Below are 21,409 nucleotides of genomic sequence, written 5' to 3'. Positions count from 1 at the left end.
TAACCAAATTTGTTATCCGCACTCCTGTTAGATCTTACTATAAAACGTGTATCTCAAAATTTCGCCCCACCCCCTTCCGCCCACACAAAGGACGAAAATCTGTTGCATCCACAATATTGCACATTCGAGAAAACTAAAAACGCAGAATCATAGATAATGACCATATCTATCAGATTGCTGAATCTGGATCAGATCAGATCATTTTTATAGCCGAAAGGAACAAAAGGCATCCAAAACCAATGAGGTGAGCATTAATTCTTCTTCTTTCTTATCAGAATCAATAAATTCCAGTTTTTTCTCCTTCAGATTATGCATCAGACTCTGAAGAACTTTACTCAGGTCGATGTTGTGTCGGATCACAGCTCTCAGAATCTGCAGAAGATGAGCCTGATCCTGCAGCACGTTGGCTATCAGTACGATGTAACGCAGTTGAACACTGGAAGCAAGATGATTAGTTTACGCTTGGGGATATCGCTTTGGTTTATCTAGACGGCTGGGGCGCAGAACATCACCGCTGGGCAGCAGGATGGCCGCATTGTGGGCGGCTGGGAGACGAACATTATCCACTTTCCGCACCAGATCTCGCTGCAGCTAGGCACGCGACATGCCTGTGGCGGCGCTATCCTCTCGCCCACCCACATCCTGACCGCCGTCCACTGTGTGCTGGAGTACAGCAAGCCGCAGTACTATGTGATTAGAGCCGGCAGCAGCGAATGAGCCACTGGCGGCAGCTACATTCGCATCCAACGCATCGTTACGCACCCCAAGTTCCACCAGCCCACGCACATGAACAACGACATTGCGCTGATTCAGCTGCAGCAGCCACTCGTCTACAGCGGCAACATCCAGCCCATTGTCCTGGCCGCAAAGCAGGACCACATCCAGCCATCGGCTCAGTTCTTTGTCAGCGGCTGGGGCAGCCAGTCGATCTCCCAAATGCAGCCGGAGAAGCGCCTGCGATACACGGTTGTCCAGCAGCGGGATCAGTCGCAGTGTATCCGAAACTGCTTTGGCACTGGCACCGTGACCAGCAGCATGTTCTGTGCTGGCACCCCGCAGGGTGGTCGCAATAGTTGCCAGGGGGATTCCGGTGGTCCGCTGATAACCAGCATCAATGGACGCATGCGACTCTACGGCATTGTGTCCTGGGGCCTGGGCTGTGCCAATGCCATGTTCCCGGGCGTCTATACGAGAGTCTCGGAGTATACCGATTGGATTGCCCAGACGATGACCGAAATGGTTTGAACTTTATTACTACTGTACATACTTGTGTACTCACTGTACTTATGCAATAATATGTTAAAAACAAGTTACGGAATCATCGCGAAGCTTTGGCGCAGCTCGGAAATTTGTGGCGTCAGGCAAAGACCTGTTTTTGGGTCTGGTATCCACGACGATGAACTGCTGGAACGAACGAGAGATGTTGGCCAAGTCTGTTTCAGTTACCCTTCGAAGCTCAACAACAGAGGTGGCACGTTAGCACACCCAAACAGACACCCAGGAAAGACATGGCCATGAAGCAGTTGATGATCATTTTGGTAAGTCGTAGGAGTGATTGCCTCAGCCACAATGACCTAACGGGCGCCCACTCTTCCTGATTTTTGATTTTGTCACGAAGGTCGTATGCGCACTGAGTGCCACCAGAGTCGCCTCAGATGTGTCTCATCTTGTCAACCACGAGACCCACAGTCCGGCCAATCCGTACGTGTTTAGCTATCAGGCTGGACGGGCGTCATCCGCGGCGCCTTCTCCTACGTGGATCCCAAGAACCAGGTGCGCACCGTTCAGTATGTGGACGATGAGAACGGCTTCCACCCTCAGCTGAGCCACAAGCTGGAGGACAGTGCCGCCGTCAAGGCAGCCAAGCGCAGAACCAAAAACGTAGAATTGTAGAGAATGACCATATCTTTAAGACTGCGGAATCTGAATTGGATCGTATTATTATTATAGCCAGCATCAAGAAAACAATTTCATTTTTTCTCGCCGGCGGCTTTGCTTAGAGTAAAACATTAGCGCCTAGATCTCAGAGACTATAAAAGCTAGAGCAACCAAATTTGGTATCCACACTCCTAATATATCGGACCGAGACGAGTTTGTTCCAAAATTTCGCCACACCCCCTTCCGCCCCCGCAAAGAACGAAAATCTGGGGATATTCAAAAATCTCAGAGACTATTAAGGCTAGAGTAACCAAATTTGGTATCCGCACTTCTGTTAGATCTCACTATAAAACGTATATCTCAGAATTTCGCCCCACCCCTTTCCGCCCACCCAAAGGACAAAAATCTGTTGCATCCACAATATTGCACATTCGCAGAATCATAGATAATGACCATATCTATCAGATTGCTGAATCTGGAAGAGATCGGATCATTTTTGTAGCCAACAGCAAGAAATCAATTTGCAGTGGCTACGCAGCGGTGACGTCACGCTCAGACTGATTTTCTGTCTCTCTCGCACGCACTCTTTGTCGTGTCGTTTAATATTAGCGGCGTCTGCCGGAGGAGAGCCATACTGACTTAGTATCGGGTATAACCGTAGAGTTGCGGTGTCCGCAGCAACTCACAACGTTCCCCCTCGTTTTTTTTCGGCTTGATTAATTATCTGTTTTGGAAGAGGCACCCTCTAATTCGTTTTGCCGGCTTTTGTAAGTCGTTTTTTTTGTGTGTCAAGTGTGCGATTTTGGTGGGTCTGTAAACCGGTTTATACTATAAGCACTTATATACGAGTAGACGTATCTATAAGCATTTAATCGTGGGCTGAACAAATGAACATTGTTGCCCCGCGTTCTATAATGGGACCCTAAAATCTTTACCATCTGCAGATAAGATTTGGCGACGTCTTATAGATAGGCGGCAATGGAAGTATAGTTCAAACCTATGCTCTCGTATCTGGCTTTTATGCTGCCAATTACAGCTCTATCCATAATGTGTGTGGAGACGTTTGCTTATCGCGGTGGCTGGGTGGTGACTGAGATTAGATATCGTTTAGCAGGAATCTTATTTACATCCAACATCACTTGATATTTACAGACTGCAGGACATGCGATAACCGAAGATAATCTTTATATATTATATATTTTTAAGATCTTTTTTATGTATTTTGTTGCATATTTTTATATAAACTTTTGACAAGAAACATGTTGTTCAAAAGTTGAATGACTTTTCCCTCAACTTTTCGTGCGAGCACACGCGACGCTATCTCAAGTGCTCCAGCCCCCTCCAGCTGTCATTATTGTTAAATAACACCATACGGGCTAGATGGGGGAAACAAAAGAATTTATTGAAAGTGAAACTGGGCCCCCCACTCCATATATTACCGAAAACTGGCTGGATCGCTCGCTGGTGCTCGAGAATTGAAAGTCCAACCTAAATGTAACACTGATCAGCCGGATTCGGGGAGCCGCATCACATTAGATGTGCCTATGCCATGCAGATCTTAGCCCACTTTGCCGTCCAGTGTTCATGATTTATGCTCGAGTGTGGGCCCCCTTCAGAGCTGTCAGAGTGAGTGGCCCAAGCGCCTAAGTAATCATTCAGAACGCGCTGTGGGGCTATAAAACCCTGGTCGCCAGCCCAGAGGGGCCCACAGTTCATGCAGATTGAAGATGAAGGTGCTGTGGCTGCTGGGGCTATTGGTTTCTTGGCTATCATCGTTGGCCAGCGCCCGCCAGGTGGGAAGGTGCAGCCTGGCCCGCCAGCTCTATCGGTATGGCGTGCCCTACGGCGAGCTGCCCGTTTGGCTCTGCCTCGTGGAGGGTGAGAGCTCCTTTAACAGCAAAGCCATCAATCCCTCCAATGTGGATGGCTCTGTGGACTGGGGTCTCTTCCAGATCAACGATAGATACTGGTGCAAGTCAGCGGACGGTCGTCCCTTCACGGATCTCTGTCGACTGCCCTGCCGTCTGCTAATTAGCGACGATATCAGGTACTCCATTGCCTGCGCCAAGTACATCAGACGCCAGCAGGGCTTTTCAGCATGGGTGGCATGGAATAACCGCTGCCAGGGAATCAAACCGAATGTGAACCACTGCTTCAGAAGAAGATACAGGAACTCGGGATGACATTGCCTATAACAAATATGTGATAAAAGACAGAAATTTCCATTGAATTTAGTCCGTTTTTAAAGAAAATGTACCCACAAATAGGATTTCTGATAAAAAAAAAGCATTTGTTATTTTTACTACGACAAGGTCGAGATGCCTGTCCGACGGCGGTCTGTTGACCACCTACATGAAAGAGGAGGTGGATCGCTACCGCCTCGTCATTGGCAACCAGACGTGGGTATTCGAGATGGAGAACGATCCTTCTTTGCCCTCGGCGGGAAAGGATGTAGCCCATTAATTGATTTAAAAATTCGCTTAAGTTTGATACATGACATCGACATACCAACTACACGGCTCAGTAGCGCCTCCAAGTATACATTCTACACGTGACAACTATCGCTAAGCACATAAAAACAAGCTAACCGCTTAGGGTCAATATCTACAACTAAGGATTCTGTAGAGCATAGCCCGGCACACAGCAAACAGCATTGGATCACGCAAAGGTGGAGGAGCAATTAAAAATAGGCCGCCGAATTCGTTTCTCTTATCGCATATAAATAACGATATTTTCTTGTGCATCGGCATGACATGCCAGCTTAAAACAATCACCTATAAATATATTATCCAATGAAGTCAAAAATATATATCGATATATTGATTAATCGCAAAAACAGCTGATCGCCTTGAACTCTTCTCAATATCCGCAACAGGTTTTTAACCATAGCTCGCAAATAACTGTTGACACTTTCGGCGTGTCTGATAAAAACCTCTCATTGACGGACACATTGAGAAAATGGACTGAAAAGAACCGATCAAATCTGTTTTTGCTCAACTCGCTCTTCGCTCAAGCAAAGACCGATTTTTTCACTTCTCTTTTGTTCCTGTTTTTCACTGAGCATCTGTCGCGAGTGAACGAACAAAGTGTCTTTTGCGTATGTATGCGTGCTTGTACGTGTGATGCTTATGGCAACTATCAATTTGTGTGAATTCTATACGGTTTGACTATTGGAACTTAAAATGAATCGTGAAAAGCAAAACGAAAATGTTCGTTTGCCAATTTTGCAAATAAATATACATATTACAATACAATAGCCCAAAAGATGCGGAAAACATGAATAAATAAACATATACACGAAAAAAAAACTAAAAACACTTTACTCAGACACTTTTTTGGTTCTGCTCATCTAAAGACACTTTTGCTGTGAACGCTTGACCAAAGTGTCTCTCTAAGTTGTTATTGTGAGACACGATCGTGTGGCGGGCTCACCCGAAACACATAACACAAGCGAAGAGACAAAAAGTGTTCTGCTCAGTGAGAGACCGTGTCTTCGTGGTCTTTTTCGGTTTTGTCAGTGACGAGACAGCAAAGGGAAAAAGTGTTGAGTATTGGGGTATATTAGATTTTTGGTAAAAGTGGATGTGTGTAACGTCCAGAAGGAATCGTTTCCGACCCCATAAAGTATATATGTTCTGGATCAGCATCAACAGCCGAGTCGATTGAGCCCTGTCTGTCTGTCCGTCTGTCCGTCTGTCCGTCCGTCCGTCTGTCCGTCCCCTTCAGCGCCTAGTGCTCAAAGACTATAAGAGCTAGAGCAACGATGTTTTGGATCCAGACTTCTGTGCCCCGCCCACTTCCGCCCCCACAAAGGATGAAAATCTGTGGCATCCACAATTTTAAAGATATGAAAAAACCAAAAACGTATAATTGTAGAGTATCTTTAAGACTGCAGAATCTGAATTGGATCGTATTATTATTATAGCCAGCATCAAGAAAACAATTTCATTTTTTCTCGCCCTGTCTCTCTCTAACACACACGTAGCATAGGCGGCTTTGCTTAGAGTAAAACATTAGCGCCTAGATCTCAGAGACTACAAAAGCTAGAGCAACCAAATTTGGTTTGTTTCAAAATTTCGCCACACCCCCTTCCGCCCCCGCAAAGGACTAAAATCTGGGGATATTCAAAAATCTCAGAGACTATTAAGGCTAGAGTAACCAAATTTGTTATCCGCACTCCTGTTAGATCTTACTATAAAACGTGTATCTCAAAATTTCGCCCCACCCCCTTCCGCCCACACAAAGGACGAAAATCTGTTGCATCCACAATATTGCACATTCGAGAAAACTAAAAACGCAGAATCATAGATAATGACCATATCTATCAGATTGCTGAATCTGGATCAGATCAGATCATTTTTATCGCCGAAAGGAACAAAAGGCACCCAAAACCAATGAGGTGAGCATTAATTCTTCTTCTTTCTTATCAGAATCAATAAATTCCAGTTTTTTCTCCTTCAGATTATGCATCAGACTCTGAAGAACTTTACTCAGGTCGATGTTGTGTCGGATCACAGCTCTCAGAATCTGCAGAAGATGAGCCTGATCCTGCAGCACGTTGGCTATCAGTACGATGTAACGCAGTTGAACACTGGAAGCAAGATGATTAGTTTACGCTTGGGGATATCGCTTTGGTTTATCTAGACGGCTGGGGCGCAGAACATCACCGCTGGGCAGCAGGATGGCCGCATTGTGGGCGGCTGGGAGACGAACATTATCCCCTTCCCGCACCAGATCTCGCTGCAGCTAGGCACGCGACATGCCTGTGGCGGCGCTATCCTCTCGCCCACCCACATCCTGACCGCCGTCCACTGTGTGCTGGAGTACAGCAAGCCGCAGTACTATGTGATTAGAGCCGGCAGCAGCGAATGAGCCACTGGCGGCAGCTACATTCGCATCCAACGCATCGTTACGCACCCCAAGTTCCACCAGCCCACGCACATGAACAACGACATTGCGCTGATTCAGCTGCAGCAGCCACTCGTCTACAGCGGCAACATCCAGCCCATTGTCCTGGCCGCAAAGCAGGACCACATCCAGCCATCGGCTCAGTTCTTTGTCAGCGGCTGGGGCAGCCAGTCGATCTCCCAAATGCAGCCGGAGAAGCGCCTGCGATACACGGTTGTCCAGCAGCGGGATCAGTCGCAGTGTATCCGAAACTGCTTTGGCACTGGCACCGTGACCAGCAGCATGTTCTGTGCTGGCACCCCGCAGGTTGGTCGCAATAGTTGCCAGGGGGATTCCGGTGGTCCGCTGATAACCAGCATCAATGGACGCATGCGACTCTACGGCATTGTGTCCTGGGGCCTGGGCTGTGCCAATGCCATGTTCCCGGGCGTCTATACGAGAGTCTCGGAGTATACCGATTGGATTGCCCAGACGATGACCGAAATGGTTTGAACTTTATTACTACTGTACATACTTGTGTACTCACTGTACTTATGCAATAATATGTTAAAAACAAGTTACGGAATCATCGCGAAGCTTTGGCGCAGCTCGGAAATTTGTGGCGTCAGGCAAAGACCTGTTTTTGGGTCTGGTATCCACGACGATGAACTGCTGGAACGAACGAGAGATGTTGGCCAAGTCTGTTTCAGTTACCCTTCGAAGCTCAACAACAGAGGTGGCACGTTAGCACACGCAGACAGACACCCAGAAAAGACATGGCCATGAAGCAGTTGATGATCATTTTGGTAAGTCGTAGGAGTGATTGCCTCAGCCACAATGACCTAACGGGCGCCCACTCTTCCTGATTTTTGATTTTGTCACGAAGGTCGTATGCGCACTGAGTGCCACCAGAGTCGCCTCAGATGTGTCTCATCTTGTCAACCACGAGACCCACAGTCCGGCCAATCCGTACGTGTTTAGCTATCAGGCTGGACGGGCGTCATCCGCGGCGCCTTCTCCTACGTGGATCCCAAGAACCAGGTGCGCACCGTTCAGTATGTGGACGATGAGAACGGCTTCCACCCTCAGCTGAGCCACAAGCTGGAGGACAGTGCCGCCGTCAAGGCAGCCAAGCGCAGACACTTCGACGCGTATAACCGCATTGCACAAGAGAAGCCACACGTCCGGCCAAGCGGTGAGTGCTCGTGTATAACAGTGCATATGGCCACTGAGCGGATCGTGCTGAAGCTTTGTTTTCCATTCCATTCCATTCCCCCCCTGCAGTCTCAAGCAGCTGCCCCACACGCCAGCGCCGCTGTCGCCCATGCCACTCAGAAGCATCTGAGCGACTTCGAGCGCATCGCAGCAGAGCATGCGGCCATCGGAGCCCAGCAGGAGGCGCAGCGCCTGGCTCTAGCTGCCCAGTCGGAGCATGGAGAGGTGGAGGATGGACAGTATCATCCTTGAGCACTCTGCAAGTATTAAATAAATTAAAATGAAATAAACTATGGGCTCAATGTATAAATTGTTATTTGAAATGGGAGAGGGGAATATTCTGCTTAAAGTTCTGGATAGATGCCCGCCAATCAAGAGTATCTGAATCTTTAAACCCAATTAGTACTCGAATAATTGGAAATCAGATTTCACCTTTTGTCCACACGAAGAATAGTACGAGTATTTTGTATTATATATCAGATTATTCAGTTGAGAGCTGTTTGCTATAAGTACTCGTAGGAATATACCCGTATCATCAAACAACATTTCGAGTGAAAAACATGTCATATCAACTTCTATCGTTGCTTCTTTCGGTGTTCCTTTTATATGGTTATGCCCACGTAAGTTGATCTTTGAAACGATGATACCATACGTTGCGTTGGTATTCTTCTCCTACCTCTCTTTACACAGAGTAATACTGCAATATTTAACCCATGTCGAGGGCAAAAATTCACAACCCCGGAGGAGCAAAAAGCATACCTTGACCACTGGCTAAAGAACTTGGATGGCAACGATCTGGATCGGACTTTTAAGTGTTATGCCACTTGCATGCTGTTCGATATGAATCTCATGGATGGTTCGGGGGAGCTGCATATGGAGAAGTACCTGGAAACGGAGGCCCTGGAGAAGTTGTGGCCCAATAGCGTGGCCAACTGTCGCTACGAGTTCGCCGATGAAATGGATATTTGTGAATATGGTTTCGGCATGGCCAACTGTCTAATGTCGTTGAGAGCAGCGACCACTGGGAATGATAATGATTAAAAAATAAAGCTTGTGCTCTCTCTCTTTCTCTCTTTAATATTGATAAGGAAACACCAGATCTGCCGGAATATCAGTTTCATTCCCAGTTCTGTTGGAAGCTTCGATTCTATAATACCGCTCCCGCTGCCGCTCCGTACCGTTTCAATGCTTCGTCTTACGTTCTGTCTGGCTCTACTATCGCTGCTGGCTTGGTCGGGCCACGCCTACAAAGTACCAGATGCTAGCGTACGGGTTTTCTACCCCAAGGGATTCGAGGTCTCTATACCAGATGCAGAGGGCATATACCCAAAGCGAAGCGGGGACGTTGGACCTTTCGGGATCGCGAGATGGTGCTCAATTTGGGCGATACCCTGTACTTCTGGACGTATGTGGTGCACAATGGCCTGGTTTATCGTCAGGACGATGGGGCCTTTGTGGTTTCCGTGTATGACAGTCAAAGGAATTAGCATTCGTATGTGAGGTTTCATATAAAAAAGAAGTAATAAATAATAGCTTATCAAAGCAGAGCTTTAAATCTCAATGCAATCTATCCTTAAATTCGATCTCTTTCAGTGCCAGGAGTAGTAAAATGTTTAATTTTGCCTTAAATACAGATGGTAAATGAATCTTATTATGCAGCCTGCCGTAATGTAATCAAGTCAATGGATATTTAAATCAAAGGAAGGAAATTTCTTTAATGTAAAATCATATTTCATTGAGTTGTGCCACCCGCCCTCATATTGTGTCTGTGTCTGGATGCCGGGACTGTTGCAGGCTCTCATTATGGGTGTGACGTATTTAATTATTTTTGTCAATAAAAAATGCACTTTTGCACAGAAAATTTATGGACTTTTAAACGCCGTAATTAATCATAAATAAAACGCTAGGCATTAATAGCCAAATGGAACGATGGATGGGCAGTCAGGAGGAGTCTCTGAAAATTACACAAAATGAAGCTCAAACCAAACCATGGGATGTAATGTCCTTTATGCAGTGGACGACTGGTCGGGGGCTGCATGCACGTTTTTTTTTTTTTTTTTTCTTGGATGCGCCATGAGGAGTGGAAATCTTCATGAGATACCAATGACCCGTGCCATTGGCATGCACGATTCCTTGCTCTAGTAAAGTCATACGTACTAAAACCACCCCACACACATACACACCTCTTCCCCCGCGGGATCACCGTTAGGTATTGCTTCGCGGGGAGGGGGGGCCTATTCTAGGCCGCTACATGCCGCTCTTTCTTGCATCGTCTCAGGTCATCCTGGATGCGCTTGATGAGACGGTACACGTATATATAGTTATCCTCCGATGCTGTCATAAAGCTAACCAGCAACTCTGCTGGGGGGATATTCTCCGTCCATGCTGCGTATCTCTTACAGCCGTAGAGGGCATGCTCCGGGTCTTCGATTGCGGTTGGGCACGTAGGGCAGTATGGGCTGGTATCGTGTTTATACTTATATAGGTAGCTACGATAGCCCCATGCGCGGTTAGGAATTGCGTTATGTGGTAGTCCGCGTGCCTCTGCTCCTTCCGATCCACTCCTTCGCGCTACTGATCAATTTATGCGTCCAACTCCCTTTGACGTTCTGATTCCACCGTTCCTGCCATGTTTCGATGGAGGCCTGTCGCGCTGTATTGCGGATGGCCGCCGTGCCGCCTATGGTTCCCTGCGCCGTACTCTTTTCGTACACTATTTTCATCTCCCTGGCCAGTATGTCCACGGGTATCATACCCGCTAGGACTAGTGCTGCGTCCTCGGACACAGTCCTGTAAGCCGAGATGACCCTCAGATGGAGCAGCTAACTTCCTTCGCAGGCTTTGGTTGTTTATGACCGCTGCCGCCCAGATTGGCGCTGCGTACACGCACGTGTGTGTGTGTGTGTGTGTGTGTGTGTGCGTGGATATACTTACTGCACCACCCATCAGACGCATCCGCAGAGAGACAGAGACAAAGCGAAAGAGAGAGAGAGAGAGATTTTGGGGCAAAAAGTTGCCAAGCTTTCGCAAGGCAAATTGATGAAGTTTTAGTTGCGGCAACTTCGCTACGTGATGTGTTCGTACCAGACAGACGCAATGCCCATGACCACGCCCATTTGACTGTTTTACCCATGCCCTGTAATTGTCATATAGATGGGTATATTGTGGGGATATGGCATTCTTTGATCAAGATTAACAGTCAGTCGATCAATCGTCGCGCTCGTAGATGCCAGAGCTACAGAAACTAGCCTTGGGATATAAGATATGTACATATGTATGTACATTTGTATTTATCTCATAAATCTACATACATATATGCAATTCGTACAGAGTCGATAAAAAACATGATAGTCGAAGGATGAATGGAAACGGAATCTGTAAACTACAAATGATATACATATATTTTTACATATACATATGTATGTAGCTGTTTAAAGATTGTTTCCATATGTTTCTACATAATTTTTCGAATTATAGCCACATTTTTTGAAAGGTACATTGTAGAAAGGTGTATCGTCTATATCTTTGTTTTTCATGTCATTCCAGTACGTTCTCGCACTTTGTGCGGTGCACGCTTCCGTTCGTTAACTTCTTCTCGCCTTTCTCCTCTTTATGGCTGCATGCTTTTTGTAAGTAACAACAAAGCAAATGCAATTACAACGTCCATCGTCCGAATATTTTTTGCAGTGACTGCGTGAGAACGGAGAATGCTGGGCCACAGTAGGTAGAGCCACGCAGGGAAAGGTGGTCGGGAAAATGCTTTTTGAACTAGCGAGGCTGCCGATACCGATACCGAGACCACGCACTACTGCGGTAGTATCTTTATAATTTTGCAGCATTTCCGTGCTTTGCGTAGTGGTTGCGCCACAGTTAAACGCTTAATTGTTGCCTGTATCGCCCGTTTCCCCACCTTTATGCAGGGTACCCATCAGAAATTGCCAAAAATTGCAAGAGTTTCTAGTAGTTTGGAGTGGATAATGGAGAATTTTGTATGACCTAAGGATGAAATTATTTTCTACCATTTACAGCTGGTTCCTATCCATACTTATAGGTATTATTTATAGCATAAACTGATTAATAATGCTATTTCGTTGTATGTGAATAGATAACAAAGGTTTTCCCAAGCCTTTTCCCATGAGTAAATAGCCAAGAACTGATCTACTGTAGTCAAACCTTGTCCCATCGCCATGTATCGCCAGCAAACGTTTGTAAAAGTACCATTATATTATCCTGTGGAGGTACGTAGAGGGTCCGGCTCCTGTCGTGGAAGAAGCCTGTTACACACGTTCAAGCGCTCAATGCCCGACACGTTTCGAGCTTTGGGGCGTGCCCGGCTGGGCCGGGGCGGTCCTGCCTGTCGCTCCGGTTCGCTCCGTTGACTGCGAATACATACCGTTCGTACCTACATATAGATGTACATATTTTTGTGTTCCTAGTGTCATAAATATTCTTTGCCGCGGCTTTATTTCTTGCCACGACAACGATGACGACTACGAGAAAGCAGTTTATCAATAATGCAAAATATTCAAACGGGGAGGCGATGGAGAGGCGATGGAGATGAGGGTGGGGAATGGTTGGCAGGCTGCTGGCATCGCCAGTGAAGCGGCATAAGCTTGTAAGGAACCGCGGTTCCCACAGGCCGAATTCGACTAAGCATAGCCGGATAAAGGCGGTGGGACGGTCGGATAAAGGCTGATGGCTGGCGGGATAAGGCGGAGGTCAGCCCAGATACCCACGGATATCCGGATGCGGCGAAGAGGCCAAGGGCCCCGAGAGGAGAAGTGTCCCGCTCTCGGGCCGACAAAGATCCGACGCATGACCAAATAAGGGCATGGGATCACGCCACCGGCCAGGCCCCGTTACGAAGGCCGTGGAAACCAGGAGACGGCGATGGAAAACTACCGACGCCGAGCCGGGGCCCGTCAAGGGGCTATAAAAGGAGGCTGCGGCGACGAAGCGGGTCTCTTTCCGTGGATAAGTGATCGCGCGCGCACGTTGAAACCCCGCCGAAACGTAAGAGTGATACGCGGTACGGTTCGAAGAAGTGCAGTGAAGTGAATAGCAACAGGAAGACAGGCCCCGCCTGCCCCCCAGAGTGAGTCTAAGTTAAGAGGTGATCCACATTTGCCGGCGGAAGCTAAGAGGGGAGTGCGAGACGTAGAGTGCGGATTTGAGTGGCGGAGCAATAGCGGAGGTCAAATTTCCCCAATCGTTAGCCTCAACGCTGCCACACCCGACGACAAAGGGAGGAGAAATATAGACGAGACAATGGGGAAGGGACAATGGATCCACCGGTTGAGAAAGGAGGAGCTTGTCCAATGCGGTCACGCCTTCGGCGTGCGGCTGGAGGGCACAGTGGACGAAATGAGAAGAACATTTAAGGAGTGGATGAGGGAGCACGAGGATGAGTCAGAGTGGGCCGATCTGATTGAGGTATGGGAGTGTCGGGCGGACAGGTCCTCGCCGACACCCCGGGCGGAGGACAAACAAGCCGCGTACGAGCACCTGGCACCCCCACCCGGCGCAGCCGCGGCGGCGCTGTGGAGGTCCCCAGTCGACATAGAACGAGAATTGATCGCGAGTCTCTCAGTGGCAATACCGGAACGCTCGCACACAGGGACGCCTAGCAGGTCCCGCCACCAAGGAAGGGATCGAAGTCGAGAGACCGAAAGGGGGAGAACCCCAGGGTCGCAAGAAACGGTCCCTCAAGCCTAGTCGGCAGGCTGACCAGCGAGGAGGAGCAGTTATCCGCAGTAGTGGAGGTCGCGGGCATGGAGCTGCAAGCCACGGTGGATACAGGAGCTACCAGCAGTTTCGTGAGCCGCGAGCTGGCGGACCGACTAAGGGGTGAAGGCCGGGAGGCGGCGGCAAGGAAAAGGGTGAGGTTGGCGGATGGCCATAGCCAGGAGGTCACGTGCCAGATTGAAACGAAGGTATGCTTTGGGAACAAGGAGATCCCAATGCTACTCGTATTGCCGGGTGTGATTGATGAGCTAGTGTTGGGATGGGATTTTCTCCGCGCGGTCGGGGCAGTGGTGACCTGCGCAGGGCACAGGGTGGTGCTCCCTGCCCAAGATCGGGAACGAGGAGACCAGGAGGAAAGACTGTCCGTGGCGAAGGCCGAGGCTGGAGACACGGCTCCGGAGTCCGACAACAAAACGGACACGACCCTAAGAGTGGCCGCCAGAGAGGGGTTAGCGGGCATGATGCTGAATGAGGGGGCGAGGGAAGAGCCAGTGGAGGACTTCTTAGCCCGAGAGTTGGAGGCATTTTCCAAGATCGAGGGGGTGTCTAATGTGGCGGTGCACACAATCACCATGAGTGACCCGCAACCGATTAAGCAAAGATATTACCCGAAGAACCCCAAAATGCAGGCCGAGATTAACCAGAAAGTGGACGAACTATTAGAAATGGGATGCATAGAGCCGTCAAAGAGCCCCTACAGTTCGTGGAGGAGGAGGAACACAACCAGTAGGCGAGCCGCCCTGCAAGTGGTTAGAGGGCATGGTAGAAAAGATCAGAAAAGAATCCCCGAAGTACCCCGACTATGTGGAGAAGGGGGGAAACTTGTACCGGCACATTCCTCACCGGGCAGGGAGCCAAGAAGTCGCCTCGTGGAAGTTATGTGTGCCGAAATATGCTCGAGAAAGGGTTTTAAAGGAAAGCCACGATAGCCCGGAAGCAGGCCACGCCGGCGGAAGGAGAACCGCGGCACGGGTGGCGGCAAGATATTACTGGCCAGGGATGTACAGGGACGTGAGGGCCTACGTGCGGAAGTGCGAACTATGTCTTCGTTTTAAGCCAAGTCAGCTACAAGCGGCAGGAGAAATGTTGACACAGGTGCCGGAAGAACCATGGGCAACGGTATGCGCGGACTTTGTGGGTCCTCTGCCGAGGTCGAAGCATGGGAACTCGATGCTGTTGGTGCTAGTGGATCGATTCTCAAAGTGGACCGAGTTGGTGCCGCTGAGGAAGGCCACAGCCGAGGCACTAATAAAGGCCTGTCGAGAGCGCATAATAGCTCGTTTTGGGGCGCCCAAAGTCTTCATTACGGACAATGGGGTGCAGTTTGCAAGCAGGGCATTTAAACGATTCCTGGAGCAGCTAGGAGTTCGCCACCAGTTTACGGCGCAAGAGAATCCAACAGAGCGAACGAACAGAACGGTAAAGACCATGATAGCTCAGTTCACCGAGGGTGATCAGAGGTGTTGGGACGAAAAATGGTCGGAGCTAATGCTGGCCATGAATTCGGGAGTGTCGGATACAACGGGATATTCACCGGCGTTCGTGGTGCAAGGAAGGGAACCCCGGCTGCCAAAGGCCCTATATGACGAGGAGACGGTAGGCACGGGACAAGGCACAGAGACGCCGGATGAAAAGGCGAAGAAAATAAAGGAGCTGTTTCAGTTGGTTCGACGCAACTTGGAAAGGGCAGCCCAGGATCAGGCCAGGCATTACAACCTGAGAAGAAGACCGTGGAGACCCAAAGTGGGAGAGGTCGTGTGGGCCAAACAGCACCATCTTTCCAATGCAGCGGAGGGATTCGCCGCGAAGCTGGCACCAAGGCACCAAGGCACCAAGGTACGATGGGCCATACCAGATAGAGGACTTTATATCCCCAGTTATCTGCAACCTAAGAAAGGAGGGCGACATGAAGAAGAGAAAGGCACACATACGAGATCTGAAACCCCAACCCGAGGAGCGAGAGACACAGGGGTGAAGGGGAATGGCTGTAATGGGTCGCTCTAAAGGGTCGCGCAGGACCAGGAACGGTAGAGTGCCACGCAGGACACTGGGGAAGGGTGCCGCGCAGGACACGCACGAGACTCGTCAGCACGCAGGGTGATGGACTTGTGCACTTAGATTTAAAAAAAACGAGGGGGAACGTTGTGAGTTGCTACGGACACCGCAACTCTACAGTTATACCCGATACTAAGTCAGTATGGCTCTCCTCCGGCAGACGCCGCTAATATTAAACGACACGACAAAGAGTGCGTGCGAGAGAGACAGAAAATCAGTCTGAGCGTGACGTCACGCGCTGCGTAGCCACTGCAAATTGATTTGTTTCCTTTGGCTATACAAATGATCTGATCTGATCCAGATTCAGCAATCAGATAGATATGGTCGTTATCTATGATTCTGCGTTTTTAGTTTTCTCGAATCTGCAATATTGTGCATGCAACAGATTTTCGTCCTTTGTGTAGGCGGAAGGGGGTGGGGCGAAATTTTGAGATATACGTTTTATAGTGAGATCTAACAGGAGTGCGGATACTAAATTTGGTTACTCTAGCGTTAATAGTCTTTGAGATTTGTGAATATCCCCAGATTTTCGTCCTTTGCGGGGGCGGAAGTGGGTGTGGCGAAATTTTGAAACAAACTCGTCTCGGTACGATATATTAGGAGTCTGGATACCAAATTTGGTTGCTCTAGCTCTAGTCTCTGAGATCTAGGCGCTAATGTTTTACTCTAAGCAAAGCCGCCTATGCTACGTGTGTGTTAGAGAGAGACAGGGCGAGAAAAATTGAAATTGTTTTCTTGATGCTGGCTATAATAATAGTACGATCCAATTCAGATTCTGCAGTCTAAAAGATATGGTCATTCTCTACGATTCTGCGTTTTTGGCTTTCTCATATCTTTAAAATTGTGGATGCCACAGATTTTCGTCCTTTGTGGGGGCGGAAGTGGGCGGTGCGAAGTTTTGAAATATTTTTGTAGCAGTGACATATCACAGAAGTCTGGATACAAAACATCGTTGCTCTAGATCTTATAGTCTTTGAGCACTAGGCGCTGAAGGGGACGGACAGACGGACAGACGGACGGACGGACAGACGGACAGACGGACGGACGGACAGACGGACAGACAGACATGGCTCAATCGACTCGGCTATTGATGCTGATCAAGAATATATATACTTTATGGGGTCGGCAACGATTCCTTCTGGACGTTACACACATCCACTTTACCCACAAATCTAATATACCCCAATACTAATTTTGAGTATCGGGTATAAAAAACGAGGGGGAACGTTGTGAGTTGCTGCGGAGACCGCAACTCTACATTTATACCCGATACTTAGTCAGTATGGCTCTCCTCCTCCGGCAGACGCCGCGAATATTAAACGACACGACAAAGAGTGCGTGCGAGAGAGACAGAAAATCAGTCTGAGCGTGACGTCGGACGCTGCGTAGCCACTGCAAATTGATTTCTTGCTTTTCGCTACAAAAACGATCCGATCTGATCCAGATTCAGCAATCTGATAGATATGGTCATTATCTATGATTCTGCGTTTTTAGTTTTCTCGAATGTGCAATATTGTGGATGCAACAGATTTTCGTCCTTTGTGTGGGCGTAAGGGGGTGGGGTGAAATTTTGAGATACACGTTTTATAGTGAGATCTAACAGAAGTGCGGATACCAAATTTGGTTGCTCTAGCCTTAATAGTCTCTGAGATTTGTGGATGCCACAGATTTTCGTCCTTTGCGGGGCCGAAGGGGGTGTGGCGAAATTTTGAAACAAACTCGTCTCGGTCCGATATGTTAGGAGTGTGGATACCAAATTTGGTTGCTCTAGCTTTTGTAGTCTCTGAGATCTAGGCGCTAATGTTTTACTCTAAGCAAAGCCGCCTATGCTACGTGTGTGTTAGAGAGAGACAGGGCGAGAAAAATTGAAATTGTTTTCTTGATGCTGGCTATAATAATAGTACGATCCAATTCAGATTCTGCAGTCTAAAAGATATGGTCATTCTCTACGATTCTGCGTTTTTGGCTTTCTCATATCTTTAAAATTGTGGATGCCACAGATTTTCGTCCTTTGTGGGGGCGGAAGTGGGCGGTGCGAAGTTTTGAAATATTTTTGTAGCAGTGACATATCACAGAAGTCTGGATACAAAACATCGTTTCTCTAGCTCTTATAGTCTTTGAGCACTAGGCGCTGAAGGGGACGGACAGACGGACAGACGGACGGACGGACAGACGGACAGACGGACGGACGGACAGACGGACAGACAGACATGGCTCAATCGACTCGGCTATTGATGCTGATCAAGAATATATATATTTTATGGGGTCGGAAACGATTCCTTCTGGACGTTACACACATCCATTTTCACCACAAATCTAATATACCCCAATACTCATTTTGAGTATCGGGTATAAAAAGGGGAACAGGAAGAACGTGGTTGGAGAAATCTGAAAAAAAGAGAAAATTAGTAGGAATAAAGAAAAATAAAACGAGAAGAGGAAAAGCTCAGCAAACCTGAACAGGAAACGCGTCACCCAAAGCTGGAAGGCGAATCCGGGTTCGGGGAGGGTAATCTCAGACAGCGGATGACCAGGAAAAAACCCAGGGGCCAGGCTCACGCCTCAACGCGGACTCACGGGGCAACTACGAGCGTCGGGCCGGAAAGACGGGTGCCGCTCATGCGTGAACTACCGGGCGAGGAGTCGGATGATCCTCGGGTCCGAGCCACTGTGTGAGGGAGACACCTGTCAAAAGAGTCCGGCCGGTGGCGCATAGGAGTTGCCCTGGGATGTGAGCCAAAGATTCCAGCCCGGGCGGAGGGTCGGAGGACCCAAGCAGCACGGGATGAAGAAGACAGGTCGACGGTAGCATGTAAGAATAATGACGTCGGGGGCTGCGTAGCCAGTGCAAATTGATTTGTTCCTTTTGGCTATAAAAATGATCTGATCTGATCCAGATTCAGCTATCTGATAGATATGGTCGTTATCTATGATTCTGCGTTTTTAGTTTTCTCGAATGTGCAATATTATGGATGCAACAGATTTTCGTCCTTTGTGGGGGCGGAAAAGGGTGGGGCGAAATTCTGAGATATATGTTTTATAGTGAGATCTAACAGAAGTGCGGATACCAAATTTGGTTACTCTAGCCTTAATAGTTTTTGAGATTTGTGGATGCCCCAGATTTTCGTCCTTTGCGGGGGCGGAAGGGGGTGTGGCGAAATTTGGACACGAAACGGTCAAGGTCCGATATCACAGGAGTGTGGATACCAAATTTGGTTGCTCTGGCTCTTATAGGTTCAAAGATCCTTGAACTCATATTTTGCAATTGGCAAAGCCGACCATTAATGAAACCTGTGTGTTAGAGAGAGACAGAGCGAGAAAGAATGAAATTGTTTTCTTGATTCTGGCTATAATAATTATACGATCTGGTTGAGATTTTACACTCTAGAACATATAGTCATCCTCTACGATTCTGCGTTTTTGATTTTATCGTATCTTTAAAAATGTGGATGCCACAGATTTTCGTCCTTTGTGGGGGCGGAAGTGGGCGGGGCGAAGTTTGGAAATATTTTTGTAGCAGTGACATATCACAGAAGTCTGGATCCAAAACATTGTTGCTCTAGATCTTATAGTCTTTGAGCACTAGGCGCTGAAGGGGACGGACGGACGGACGGACGGACGGATGGACAGACGGACGGACGGACGGACGGACGGATGGACAGACGGACAGACAGACAGGGCTCAATCGACTCGGCTATTGATGCTGATCAAGAATATATATACTTTATGGGGTCGGCAACGATTCCTTCTGGACGTTACACACATCCACTTTTACCACAAATCTAATATACCCCAATACTCATTTTGAGTATCGGGTATAAAAAACGAGGGGGAACGTTGTGAGTTGCTGCGGAGACCGCAACTCTACATTTATACCCGATACTTAGTCAGTATGGCTCTCCTCCTCCGGCAGACGCCGCGAATATTAAACGACACGACAAAGAGTGCGTGCGAGAGAGACAGAAAATCAGTCTGAGCGTGACGTCGGACGCTGCGTAGCCACTGCAAATTGATTTCTTGCTTTTGGCTACAAAAATGATCCGATCTGATCCAGATTCAGCAATCTGATAGATATGAAATTGTTTTCTTGATTTTGGCTATAATAATTATACGATCTGGTTGAGATTTTACACTCTAGAACATATAGTCATCCTCTACGATTCTGAGTTTTTGGTTTTATCGTATCTTTAAAAATGTGGATGCCACAGATTTTCGTCCTTTGTGGGTGCGGAAGGGGGTGTGGCGAAATTTGGACACGAAACGGTCAAGGTCCGATATCACAGGAGTGTGGATACCAAATTTGGTTGCTCTGGCTCTTATAGGTTCTGAGATCCTTGAACTCATATTTTGCAATTGGCAAAACCGACCATGAAACCTGTGTGTTAGAGAGAGACAGAGCGAGAAAGAATGAAATTGTTTTCTTGATTCTGGCTATAATAATTATACGATCTGATGGAGATTTTACACTCTAGAACATATAGTCATCCTCTACGATTCTGCGTTTTTGGTTTTATCGTATCTTTAAAAATGTGGATTCCACAGATTTTCGTCCTTTGTGGGGGCGGAAGTGGGCGGGGCGAAGTTTTGAAATATTTTTGTAGCAGTGACATATCACAGAAGTCTGGATCCAAAACATCGTTGCTCTAGCTCTTATAGTCTTTGAGCACTATGCGCTGAAGGGGACGGACGGACGGACGGACGGACGGACAGACGGACAGACAGACAAGGCTCAATCGACTCGGTTATTGTTCAAGATCAAGAATATATATACTTTATGGGGTCGGCAACGATTCCTTCTGGACGTTACACACATCCACTTTTACCACAAATCTAATATATCCCAATACTCATTTTGAGTATCGGGTATAAAAAACGAGGGGGAACGTTGTGAGTTGCTGCGGAGACCGCAACTCTACATTTATACCCGATACTTAGTCAGTATGGCTCTCCTCCTCCGGCAGACGCCGCGAATATTAAACGACACGACAAAGAGTGCGTGCGAGAGAGACAGAAAATCAGTCTAAGCGTGACGTCGGACGCTGCGTAGCCACTGCAAATTGATTTCTTGCTTTTGGCTACAAAAATGATCCGATCTGATCCAGATTCAGCAATCTGATAGATATGAAATTGTTTTCTTGATTTTGGCTATAATAATTATACGATCTGGTTGAGATTTCACACTATAGAACACATAGTCATCCTCTACGATTCTGCGTTGTTGGTTTTATCGTATCTTTAAAAATGTGGATGCCACAGATTTTCGTCCTTTGTGGGGGCGGAAGTGGGCGGGGCGAAGTTTTGAAATATTTTTGTAGCAGTGACATATCACAGAAGTCTGGATCCAAAACATCGTTGCTCTAGATCTTATAGTCTTTGAGCACTAGGCGCTGAAGGGGACGGACGGACGGACGGACGGACGGACGGACGGACGGACGGACGGACGGACGGACAGACGGACAGACAGACAGGGCTCAATCGACTCGGCTATTGATGCTGATCAAGAATATATATACTTTATGGGGTCGGCAACGATTCCTTCTGGACGTTACACACATCCACTTTTACCACAAATCTAATATACCCCAATACTAATTTTGAGTATCGGGTATAAAAAACGAGGGGGAACGTT

General features: G+C 47.8%; 3 protein-coding genes, 1 long non-coding RNA gene and 3 pseudogenes across 4 annotated transcripts; all 7 read left to right on the top strand.

Annotated features, from left to right (window-relative positions):
* The first annotated feature begins 136 nt into the window (after nucleotides 1–136).
* On the top strand, nucleotides 137–1,309 carry LOC117193271 (annotated as a pseudogene).
* A 1,992-nt stretch (nucleotides 1,310–3,301) lies between these two features.
* Nucleotides 3,302–4,839, top strand: LOC117193269 (lysozyme P-like). Its single transcript, XM_033398014.1, has one exon. The coding sequence runs from the start codon at nucleotides 3,606–3,608 to the stop codon at nucleotides 4,059–4,061; it is 456 nt and encodes a 151-aa protein (XP_033253905.1). The 5' UTR covers nucleotides 3,302–3,605; the 3' UTR covers nucleotides 4,062–4,839.
* A 1,325-nt stretch (nucleotides 4,840–6,164) lies between these two features.
* Nucleotides 6,165–7,342, top strand: LOC117193268 (annotated as a pseudogene).
* An 89-nt stretch (nucleotides 7,343–7,431) lies between these two features.
* Nucleotides 7,432–8,286, top strand: LOC117193270 (annotated as a pseudogene).
* A 103-nt stretch (nucleotides 8,287–8,389) lies between these two features.
* On the top strand, nucleotides 8,390–9,106 carry LOC108158024 (general odorant-binding protein 57e-like). The gene is made up of 2 exons (XM_017290167.2): nucleotides 8,390–8,600; nucleotides 8,671–9,106. Exons 1-2 carry the CDS (start codon nucleotides 8,541–8,543, stop codon nucleotides 9,019–9,021), a joined length of 411 nt encoding a protein of 136 aa, XP_017145656.2. The 5' UTR covers nucleotides 8,390–8,540; the 3' UTR covers nucleotides 9,022–9,106.
* LOC108158255 (gram-negative bacteria-binding protein 3) lies at nucleotides 9,092–9,834 on the top strand. The gene is given in 3 exon segments (XM_033398015.1): nucleotides 9,092–9,298; nucleotides 9,301–9,499; nucleotides 9,574–9,834. Coding segments are annotated over 2 exon segments (300 nt in total). The 5' UTR covers nucleotides 9,092–9,165; the 3' UTR covers nucleotides 9,468–9,499; nucleotides 9,574–9,834.
* A 1,621-nt stretch (nucleotides 9,835–11,455) lies between these two features.
* On the top strand, nucleotides 11,456–12,448 carry LOC117193676. Its single transcript, XR_004474653.1, has 3 exons — nucleotides 11,456–11,609; nucleotides 11,668–11,793; nucleotides 11,901–12,448. It is a non-coding gene; the product is annotated as an uncharacterized LOC117193676 (long non-coding RNA).
* The last annotated feature ends 8,961 nt before the right edge of the window (nucleotides 12,449–21,409 follow it).

The sequence above is a fragment of the Drosophila miranda genome, assembly GCF_003369915.1.
Source record: "Drosophila miranda strain MSH22 chromosome Y unlocalized genomic scaffold, D.miranda_PacBio2.1 Contig_Y2_pilon, whole genome shotgun sequence".
Classification (NCBI taxonomy): domain Eukaryota; kingdom Metazoa; phylum Arthropoda; class Insecta; order Diptera; family Drosophilidae; genus Drosophila; species Drosophila miranda.
Note: the sequence above shows the minus strand (reverse complement) of the source record. Positions and strands in the feature narration are given on the sequence as shown.

Excerpts from the sequence above, each read along its gene's own strand:
- LOC117193269 (XM_033398014.1), top strand. The coding sequence starts at position 3,606 with ATGAAGGTGCTGTGGCTGCTGGGGCTATTGGTTTCTTGGCTATCATCG.
- LOC108158024 (XM_017290167.2), top strand. The coding sequence starts at position 8,541 with ATGTCATATCAACTTCTATCGTTGCTTCTTTCGGTGTTCCTTTTATAT. Across the intron at positions 8,601-8,670 it reads TTTTATATGGTTATGCCCAC|AGTAATACTGCAATATTTAA; the intron begins GTAAGTTGATCT and ends CTCTTTACACAG.